General features: G+C 32.2%; 1 protein-coding gene across 1 annotated transcript; it reads right to left on the bottom strand.

Annotated features, from left to right (window-relative positions):
- Positions 1 to 6,619: 6,619 nt before the first annotated feature.
- LOC111370751 lies at positions 6,620 to 8,524 on the bottom strand. The gene is made up of 2 exons (XM_022992613.1): positions 8,173 to 8,524; positions 6,620 to 7,256 (listed from the first exon to the last, which is right to left on the bottom strand). Exons 1-2 carry the CDS (start codon positions 8,450 to 8,452, stop codon positions 6,874 to 6,876), a joined length of 663 nt encoding a protein of 220 aa, XP_022848381.1. The 5' UTR covers positions 8,453 to 8,524; the 3' UTR covers positions 6,620 to 6,873.
- Between the last annotated feature and the right edge of the window lie 3,225 nt (positions 8,525 to 11,749).

Below are 11,749 nucleotides of genomic sequence, written 5' to 3'. Positions count from 1 at the left end.
TTATTCAAATAAATAATCGAAATAAATAATATACATAATTAACGAAATATTTAAAGAATAAATTAAAAAAACAATAATTTTTTTAAATAAATATTAAATAGTCAAATATGTGGAAATTTTTTTGTTTAATTATTTTAATATGTGATTAGATGAATTTATTTATTGGTTTATTAATATGAAATTTGATTGGTTAAATTTGAAGGTACGATATTTTATTTAAAATTTCTTTTATATGGTTTTAACATGTATTAATTTTGTAGGATGGAATATCATATCGACAACGATCTGAGGGCTCATTCGGGAAAAGTTACGACGTATTGTAACTTTTCCAGCTATACGACAGTACTTGAGGGGCTGGACGAGGAGCATATTGACTTACTCCGTCGATCATTTTTATAGTCGTTCTATCCGTTGAAGGACGTGCAGTTCTCTGGACAGATTGTTGATTCTTTATTACTCCGACTGCTTAAACCAGTCGATGGCGATCAGTTATATTTTGCTATTGGGGACGGGAAGGTATGTAGATTCTCGATCCTTGAATTTGCCCTGATTACGGGCTTGAGATGTACCGGGGAAGAAGAATCTAGAACCCGTATTATACGAAATAAAAGGTTATTGGATTTATATTTTGGAGGTAAAGGGCCAGTTACACCACCACAGTTAGAGGACCCATTTAATATGTCTTTCTAAAATTTTTCAGTGACACAAGATGACAGCAACAGTAGTTGTGGAATTGTGAAGTATAATGTGTTCACGATATTTTTTCTTTATTTAACTTAATCATTTAAAGTATTTTCAGATTCATGTTGCTGCTACTGTTACTTATGGACTAAGTTGATGGTGGGAAAAAGTGGTGAAGTGGGTGAGGATAATTTTACCCTTGTTTATGGAAAGAAAAAGGTATTTTTGTATTTAATTAACGGAAAAACTGACGGAATATAAACGGAAGGACGTCCAACGCAAAGAAAGGTTGAAATGAGGCAAAAATGCCAAAAAATGAAAGGTAGGGACGTTTTCCACAATAGACTTGAAAGGTAGGGACTTTTTGTGCCAATTACCCTTTAATTAACGGAAAAACTGATGGAATATGGACGGAAGGACGTCCAGCGCAAAGAAAGGTTGAAATGAGGGCAAAAATGCCAAAAAATGAAAGGTATGGATGTTTTCCACAATAGACTTGAAAGGTAAGGACGTTTTGTGCCAATTACCCAATTGAAATTCCTCAGTTTGGTGGAATTGGAGGGTCACGTGACTGTAAGTGAGAAAAACAATTCCCTGGAAAAATTTACCTATTAAACAGCCTTACATTTGGAAAAAAGTGGAAAAAGTACCATTTTCCCTGGAAAAAATTGCCTATCAAACAAGCCCTAATTAATTTTAAAAAGAATGACGTCTTTGTTTTCATATCATTTTTGCATTCATATTAATTGTACTAGTGTGAGTTATATATGTTGTTCAAATATTGAGAACAAATTAACGATTATGAAAAAGTGTAATGATAAAGGGGGACAAAGTGCTGTTTAAGGAGCACGTTGCCATGCAAGGAGTGTTCGTGTGAAACCCACAAGTGGACGAGATTGTTGACAAGTAACAAATTTAGTGAGTTAAGAGTATCATCCCACGAGGAATAAAATTTAGTTGAATATACTGGTATTTAATTAGATTCAAAGTAAACAAATAAAAGTGATTTTTGGGATTTTAGATTATTCTAATTTAATCTACGAAAACGTGTAAAATGCGAATTTAATATGGCTATGGGAAGAGAGTATTGAATTATGAATCCATCTATTATTATCAATTTCAATTCTTGATTATGTAGCTAATTTCGTTCTTGCATTCTTGACAATCGATAATTCTATTGTAATTAAGTTTTTTTCCAAGAAAAATTAAATCTATCCTATACACGACCCGATTCTATTCCTAGTCCGAATTTATATGAATAAAACGCATTCAATTTCACAATTATCTCAAAAATTGCACACGTGATAAATCTTATTCCTAAAATTTATTACATGTATGTTAATCATGTAGTGTTCTAAATTTATTGTGAGCTTCCCAATACTACAATAAGCAACTATATATTTAATTGGTGATCAAGCAATCAACTAATAAAATTAAGCATGCAAGATTAATCAATAATTGCAAGAATTCACCTAAGCCGCGTGTCTCGAATTAAAAATAAATAATAATGGATTTCATCTTCATCCAGCACATGAAAAAAGTTAGCCTAACATAATATTGAAATCAAACAAAGAAAGTTTAGATGACATCACCGCAAAATTGATTTAACGTGACAAATTTCGTGATTAATTTCCAAATTCCTTGCACAATTATTGATGACTAAATGCACAAAGAACTCTGAAATTATTTCTCTTTGCACGTGAAAATATATATTCCTCCAATGCTGCCGTTATATGCATGTAAAAATTTTTCTTCCTCGGCCGCCGAATTCTGTGTCTCCAAGATCAATTCCCAGGTTTCTGTGTATTGCAATATATATGTAGCAGTCGACTATCCTTTGTTTGACTCCAATAAGTGGACTTGAAAAATCTGTCTTTTGCCAATACAATTGCCGCCACCAACTTCGTATATATTTTAATCAATTCATCCACAACTTCTTTGTATCTCTTTTTCCGTGCATATATATATATATATATATATATGTATGTAAGTGTTATGCCCTAAATCCAATCGATTTAGGTTGTAAACACTTTTAATATGTTTATTGCATTTAATTTTGGTAAGATCTATTATTTATTTAAATTAATTTTGTGATAAATAATATTAAATAATAGAGTCCGAAGATCCAAGTTTAAGTGATTTGTTAATTACAAGGAGTTGTGATTGTGAAATACAAATTACGTATGATTGGATCTTGAATAAACAGTGGTCGTAAGTAATAACGAGATACGGATATCGTTAATACAGATAGACCATCACGTGTGGCATTTCTTACTTGTGAAGTAATTAGCTGACCTTACGAGTTAAAGTGTGGTGACACTTAAATGAACACGTGGATGTTTTGTTATAGAATAAAACATTGGAGACCCGCTAAGAGATTCTACATGGATAACTATTTGAGTGTCAGTGGTTAATCTCTAACGTTCGGTAGTGGAATTGATACTATGACTTGATGTCATCATAGTGCATTGTATGAGGACAGTCATGCTTTGACGGCGTTGGATATTGCTCTGTCAAGGGCCGCTAATATGACATCGGTCGGGTATATCAAGAATCATATGAAGGTTGTGAATGACCAATAGAGGATTCATCTCTCTTAGATAGCAAGAGATTGTGATCTGCATTTCGTTTAATTAAGTCAATAAGGAAATCCTTGGCCAAGGTATACATATAAGTCGAAAAGGAGTTTTCAACTTATATTGACTTAATAGTAGAATGAAAGATTTGATCGATAATCATGATTGACACACTTCCATATCTCGTAATTGATCGGATCATATTGACGAAGGGATTATAGTTTCATAGTAAATGAACAGTTTTAGTTTTGTCATACCACGTGACATTTCTCGTCACATGTGTTGCCCTGATACATTGCTAGATGTCAATCTGGGACGCGAATGTAAATTTGTGATAAATTAAAAGGGTGTTTAATTTATCAGTTTTGATTAGATCAAAATAATATTTCACGTCGTTAGGTATCGTGGTCGGGAACCTAATAGGTCGCACACAAAAGAGAATTGGAAGATTGTAAATTGCCAATTAATTAATTTAACAATCGTTGGATAAATTAATTAATTGGATTGATTATTTATATCCCCGAATTAATTAATTAGATTCACGGACCGAGTTTAATTAAATGGATTAATTAAATATTGGACCGGATCAGGCCAAGCTCGTTTGGGTTTATATAAATACATGGCTATGATTTGAGATCCATGTTATTTTCATTATTCTTGCTGGTATAAGAGGAAAAATTCTAGCAGTTGCAGTTTATTCTCTGTATGGATTTCATTGGAGGCTGGATAATTGGACAGCTGTGGGAGGCAGATTCAAGTTGTTGGAAAAGGATAACGCAAAGGAGTTTGCAAAAAAAAAAAAAAAAAAAAGTATAATTCTCATTACAATTCTTATTTAAATACAAAGATGAATTCTGGTGAAAATTAAAACTGTTCTATTTTTACTGTGCATGTTTAAGTAAATTCCCAACAATATATACACTTGACACAGCCATGTATCTCTATTGCAAATTCAGCCCCTCTTTTTTATTCCCTGCATCCGCCATTTTTTCTCTTCCACAGTTGGCGTGTGCTTTGCCGCCTTTTCTATGGTTCTCCCTCCCCCTTCCCAGCACACGTGACGTAAATATATATAATCAGCAAGGCAGCCCTTTTGAAGCCCAACTAAATATCCATTCATTATTCAATTTGGTGACAACTAAAAGTCCACTTTTAAGCCCAATTAGTTGGAATTTATCTTTCAAGGGCTCATTCCATTATAATTAATGCAACTTAGTCCTTTTCTTCATTATTCCACCACTTTTGATCATCCAACTTTTATTCAAGTGAGATTTGGTCCACAACTTTTATTTAATCGTCAATTCATCATTTTCTTTTCCAATTGCTTCAAAACGGGTCGAACATTGAAACGAACAAAAAAAATCTAAATTAAATAAAATTCAATAATTTGACGACATAAAGATTTAATAAAATGGTCTAAATAAGTACACAAATTGCACTAATCAAGGAGCATCGTTCATTAGTAGTGTAGGTGGCAACGAACCTGTGCATCAAGACATGAGAAATTAGTTGGTATTTTTATTTTTTTTTATTTTTTTATTTTTGGCCACCAAAAGGTGCCTCTTTATCCTAATAATCTTGTCCTTTTGTCTTGTAATGATCCTTCATTATAAATAAGAGTTGAAATTGATATAAAATATAAGAAATTTTATAGAGTTCTTATAATTCTTTTTGGGAATTTCATTTATGCTTTTGCAATCCAGAATAATGTTTATTTGCTTGGAGGATATAAAGCATCTCTATTTAAAAGAGTCGATAAATGACTCACATTGTGTTGTTCGTGATTCAAGTTGGTTCTAATTTTCTTCCTGTCGCAGCAAATTTTCTTGCCCGATTGGTGGATCATGCTTCATTTCCTCAAAATCTTGTGAAGATTCAACACTATGTGCGTCCTAGTTTACCTTCCATGGCGGGACAGACTTATACGCATATTTTAAGATGATTTAAAATGTAGAAAAAGCCGAAAATATGACATAATCAAATATTTAATACAAATATATATTGAAGTTGTGCTCGACGAAATTTTATAAAACACAATTTTTCACTATTGAATCTAAATCTATTTTCTAAACTAGATTTGTTCTGTTCAATATAAAGCCATCCAATAAACAAGAAACAATTCTCTATTTTGTTTTAAGTTACCATCTTGAATTATAGATTTGATTATTATGTCCTCCACTGCTACTAATTCTTATTAGTACGAAAAGAAATCATGAAATTTTTTATTAAATATTTTGATCTATGATTCATTACTTTAGCAAAAATGCCTTTCAATTTTAGGAGCAGTATTAGATTGTAGCATATGTTATATAGGTTTGACTTGTTAAGTATTGTTGTTATCTCTTGAAAATTTCTTAACCTGCCTAATTTTGCTTTATTAGTACAAATTTATCGTGAATTCTCTCTGTCAGAATGATGAATAAGCATAATGACTGAATATGGATGAGTCATTTTGGTCTGAGATGTTTCCCTTGTGCAATGTCCTAAACTTTTAATGGCTTGGGTTTCTTGTATAAGTTCTGTATCAAATACATAAAATAACATAACAACATTAATATCATTTCAGTACAAATTTGTCGTCTTTGAAGTCATTTCAGTGCGAAACATAACTTAAACGATTTTGATGTTGTCTCTTTTAGTAGATAATTGTCGTTACATATCAAGAGAAACGACATCAAAATCATTTCGGTTATGTTTTGAATTGAAACGACTTCAAAGACGACAAATTTGTATTGAAATTATATTAACGTCATTATGTTATTTTGTGTGTTTAATACAAAACGTATGAAAAGAAAATGATATCGATGTCATTGTAGTTATGTTTCCATCTAAAACGATTTCAATGACGATAAATTTGTACTAAAACAATTTCTTGCATTATAACTTATTCAATGTCGTTATTTCTATTAGAACAACCTCATTATCATTGTGTAAAAGTGACATATGCGACGTCAATCCCACAAATTACTGAATGGTCAACGTGCGAGCAACCTAAACTATTTTAGAACTTGAGAGCAAAAGCTCATGTCGACACACGCCCGCATCATGCGCTATGTTTGTCATAACAACTTCAATATTGTCGTTATGTGAATTAGTATATCAGTAATGTTTTCATATCGATGACATGCATATTGTTTTTTATCTTAGGAATGATTTCAATGTTGTTTTGTGAAAAAAATTACAACTTTCTTACTGGAATGACATCAATATTGTTGTGTTTCAAGAATAATTTCAATTGAAGCATTACAATTTTTGTAGTGGAACAACATCAATATCAAATATAATGCCATTTGTATCGTTCTAGAAAAATAATAGGGCATAAAAGTTGTTGGAATGTAATGTGTAAAAAAAATCAACACGGCTATGTAAAATGACTTTAACGTGGTTCCAATAATACAAAAGCAATAACATCATGAAAAAGCAACACAATAATCATAGGGTCGTTTTATATAGTCAAAAACAATAAAGTTACAAGTCACAACAATATTACAACCTCAAGTTTCACAACCGCTGCTTGGCCAGTGGAAATGGAATGAACATTGGCATGGTTACATCGTCGTCCATTTGAACATATTCTCCTCACTTTTCATATGTCCAAATTGTTTTTCACCCTCAATTAGCAATAAACATCATCATCACCAAATTCTTCATGATTTTCAATTTCTTTTGAAATGGTTACGCAAAGAAAAGTTTCCATACATACAGATACAAACCACTTCACATTGTTGTCACGATCAATGATGATCGGTGCTGCTGGAGCCTCACGCATTATAGGGACAAGAGCTGACATCTCCATTTTGTATAGATTTGTATCGATTTCCAACACCTCTTTGACTTTATCATACAATTCCGCATAAGAAATTGTTTCCAAAACAAGAATAGGCGTTGTTTCTCCTTTGCCATTTTCCGTATATTTCCATTTCCATACACCTTCAACTGACTGCTCATATTTAATTGGACAGCAAACTGATATCCATACCATTTCCATGGCGTCCACAACTACAATTCAACATAAACATTTTTAAATTTCGTCAAATTTCGTACAATACTACTAACGAGATGTATGTCTTTATAAATTGCAAAAACCAATATGTAAGTCATTCTGTAATGTGTATTTCACTGTAAAATCAACATATAGAACACATTTCACTTCAATTAATAGGGTAATAAGATCGAGTTGGGTAGCAATCCATATCAAAGCTTTAGTCCAATGATAAAATGAATTCAAAGTCATTATTGAAATAAAGAAATGATTCCAAAAAAATGGAGAAAAAAGTAACCCAAATATTGAAATTTAATAATACTCTCTTTTTCTCCACATGCCCAACAAAAATGTTGTAAATTTTAATTACCCACTTTAACAAAATGAGTGTTCAAGGGAATGACAATATAGACTTTAGGGTTTCATTACAAAGAGAAATGAAGTAAGAGAAGAAGAAGAAGGGTTGCACAGAGAAGTCGGAGGCCATAAACATTAGATATTTTGAAATCTTTATGTAACATATCGTCGACAACCACCATAGGCCGATCAAGTTAGCAACACTCTTTAAGTTAGCCATGTTAAGGAACATCAACTAATAAATAGACCAACATATAAGAAATTTTAAGACCGACTTGGTACCAAAGTCCATTAGGTTGAAACACATAACTTGATTTGATAAAGACTCGAATATTGAGCATATAAATTTAAGAATTAGCCTACTCAAATGAATCACAGTCTTACATGTTAAAAGATAAATTTTATTTCGATTAATCATCAAAATATAGATCTAACATATAAATGAATGAACCACTCTTATTGTTGACATTTTTAAGATGAAATTAGAATGCAAATATAAAATACTCAGTCTTTCCCTTTCGGTAAAGTATAAACAAAAAATAAAACGAAACTGTGGTACATGAGATGGAAGCAAACCGGGATAATATCTGTAACTCCCGTAGAGTGCATTGAGGGCAAAAATTTTAGCACATCTTGTAGCAAAGATACCGATCTTAGATTTGGCCACATCGTCCAGACACCACTGGTTGAGCTTTTGGAGGTTGTTTCCTACGACGACATTATCGATCTTGGTGCAGGCGGCGGATCCGTAATTGTAAGACGTTCGGAAGGCGTTCTTCACCCGAACCGGAGTAAAATCCAGTACATTTCGCTTCACTGCTTCTGTGCTTGACTTGATGAAATCCCAGATTCCCATTTCTCTCTGATAGCGTGTCTGTGAAGGAAACTGATTGGAGTTTTAAAGAAAAGTAGAGCAAAGCAAAGCAAAGCAAAGCAAAGCAAGAAGAATAAAGCTTCTTGTACAGGGGTTGGCTTTAAAGGATTTTGAAAAGTTGTGACGTGGCAAAGAAAAAAGCAAGGTGTGAAAAAAGTTTGGGCATTTTAATCATTAAAAAAAAAGAATAAAGATTGGTGACCCGGCCCATCAACTATTTTCAACATCTCAATTTTGGAATAGTCACGCAATGTTAACATCGAAGTCGAAATATTCTCTTTTTAATATTATTTGAAAGCAATTATGCTGCACTAACATCAATGTCGACATAAAATTTGATATAATGTCACGTGACAGTCTATTATTGAATATTTTAAAATACAACCAACATTTTCATCTAATCATCTAATGCCACGTACAATTATGTAAAATTTTCTGTCAAATCCTTTCGGCAAAGTAGCTTTATTCGATTTTCAAAGTGCTCACGGCCTTGTTTCCTATATCTTCAACTACGCGCAAAACGGTCAATCGTAATAAATGTTTCTGTTCGACAAAGTAGGCAGTTCTAAACTAATATTTTGAGAATTTTAATAATATATTAACTTTAAAAATTCTCTGATGATCATACGCTAATCGATATTTGTTTAAACAATTCGATGTCTATGATATAGTTCTCGAAACCAATTTTGAGATGACGTAGACAATTTAAGAATTCGACTAGCTTATGATAGACGGTGAATTTTTAAAGTGAGCATGTTCTTGAAATTTTTGAAATTCGAGTTTTGAACCATCAATTTTGACATGTCGTAATATTTGCTACAATCGGCAGTTCCAGGCTTGGTTAGTGATGTGAAAAATTAGGCCGTGAACACTTCGAAATAATATTAAGAATACAATATTTAGATTTCATTTGACATCATGTAATTATCTCAAAAATTGAGATGTTGAAAACGGGATGTTGAAAATGAGCTGATGAATTAAGGCGAGTTGTCTTTTATTTTTTCCTTTTTTTCCTTAAATTACTGCCATATCACCCTGTAAAACCCCTATAAAGCAAGCCCTATATGTGTAGCACGATTGTTCTTCATTTGTCTCTATTTCTAGTCAAAAGCTATTTCTAAAATTAAAAAAATCTTTGATCTTCGTTTGGTTAATATTTGGTAATAACCTTCTGAAGATCACTTTCTCAAGAAATTTTTTTACAATAAGCAAAAGTCCTATCAAATGAATCTTAAAAAAGTCAACCCAAGTTGGCCGCAGAATGAGAAATAACTTCATTAACTAATTTTAAAAAGATTGACGTCTTTATTTCATCTCATTTTCGCATTCATATGAATTGTACTTGTGTGAGTTATATATGTTGTTTAAATATTGGTAGATGAGATCGGAGAACGAATTAACGGCGATGAAAAAGTGTAATTGTAAAGGGACAGACTTAGACATATATTTTAAGATGAGTTAAAATGTAGAAAAAGCCGAAAATATCACATAATCAAATATTTAATACAAATATCTATTGAAGTTGTGCTCCACGAAATTTTATAAAACACAATTTATCACTATTGAATCTAAATCTATTTTCTAAGCTAGATTTATTTTGTTCAATATAGAGCCATCCAAGCAACAAGAAACAATTCTCTATTTTGTTTTTAAGTTAGCATCTTTAATTATAGATTTGATTATTATGTCCTCCACTACTACTAATTCTTATTAGTACGAAGAGAAATCGTGAAAATTTTAATGAAATATTTCGATTTACGATTCTTTACTTTAACAAATATTCCTTTCCATTTTAGGAGCAGTTAAGATTGTAGCAGATGTTATATAGGTTTTACTTATTATGTATTGTTGTTATCTCTTGACAATTTCTTAACTCGCCTAATTTTGCTTTATTAGTACAAATTTATCGTGAATTTTCTCGATCAAAATGATGAATAAGCACAATGACTGAACATGGATGAGTCATTTTGGTCTGAGATGTTGATGAATGGTGTTAATTGATGATCAAAATCCCAGTGAACATTAAAAGAAATCTTTAAAGTTAACCCTAATGTGAAGAATTTATTGAATAAGTATTATGTAGGTTTTCTACAAAGAATCTCTAGTGGATGAACTCTTCTTTGAAGGATTAATCTTCAACACGTCTACAAGGAGTGTTTGCCCGATAGCGGCAGTGAGTAGTTAATGGTTTTGTGATTGGCTCACTTATTGGATTCATTTTGACAAGACTTTTGAAAAGTCAAAAGTTGCTTCAGTGAATAATAAGCTGATTTTTAACATGTTCAAATGGTGTTTTGTTTGGCTAGGAGAGCTTTTCGAAGGAAGCTGACCTAAGGTAGCTTAGAAAGCCAAAAGCTGTCAAACATGCCCTTAAGCTTTTGGAAGCCTTTGACAAGCTGATGTTATGTGGAAGAGCTCTGGCGAACATCTTAATTTAACTTGGCAAACAACATAATACCTTTGCTTTTTAATGGTCTGTTTCTGTCCATTTGGCAGTTGAAAGTTCGATTGAAAAGATAATAATACCTTGTTCTTTTTTTCAATCTATCCTGAACAACCAAACTGGCATCCAAAGACTTGGGAAATTGGATTTCTATATACATGTTACAGATAACAAGAGTGGTATAAATTTCGCTGGCATGGGCTGTATTGCACCAGCAAACGAACAACTTCAGCAGAATATGTACTTGTTCTAAAATCTTCTACTCATGTTGCTATTTATCTATAGGTGGAAAGCAAGTTCATGCAACTGTGAAGGAAAAATTAAATGGTCTACCCTTTCACCCATTCCGATGGGATTAAAAAGCAAAATTATGTAGCAGTGGAAGATGTGCAAGCCACACTAGAGAAAATGCAAGAAGGCGAGAGTAACGTAAAACGTTCTGAAGGGAATAAGAAGATCAAACAATTTTATGAGGACCTTGATTCCTTATATGTTGTAGATAGAAGCAACTACTTTCACTTAGCCTGAAATCTAGCCAACCGTCATGCAGATGGAAGCTTTGACAAGATTTTAATTTCTTTTTCCACGTTAATATACAATCCAATCTACCAAATCACCTAGCAGAGTTTTCATATAGCTGTACATTGGTAGACACACATTGATAAGTGTAGTTTCTACACTTATTTGAAATCCTAACCTAATTTGTTATTTATTGCTTTTTTATTAGAAAAATTCATGCTTCTACGAAGAATTGAAAAAAAGAACGAAAAATGGCTAAAATGAAGCAAATCCTAAGTTTGGAACCAAAATGCAAATACTCAAAAGTAGTTTCGGAC

Source organism: Olea europaea, chromosome 21, assembly GCF_002742605.1.
Source record: "Olea europaea var. sylvestris chromosome 21, O_europaea_v1, whole genome shotgun sequence".
In the NCBI taxonomy this organism is placed as follows: Eukaryota; Viridiplantae; Streptophyta; class Magnoliopsida; order Lamiales; family Oleaceae; genus Olea; species Olea europaea.
Note: the sequence above shows the minus strand (reverse complement) of the source record. Positions and strands in the feature narration are given on the sequence as shown.

Bases quoted from the DNA above. Each gene is read 5' to 3' on its own strand.
- LOC111370751 (XM_022992613.1), bottom strand. From the start codon at position 8,452: ATGGGAATCTGGGATTTCATCAAGTCAAGCACAGAAGCAGTGAAGCGA. The intron at 7,257-8,172 runs GTTTGCTTCCAT...GTTGAATTGTAG, and splicing joins GAGTTACAGATATTATCCCG to TTGTGGACGCCATGGAAATG.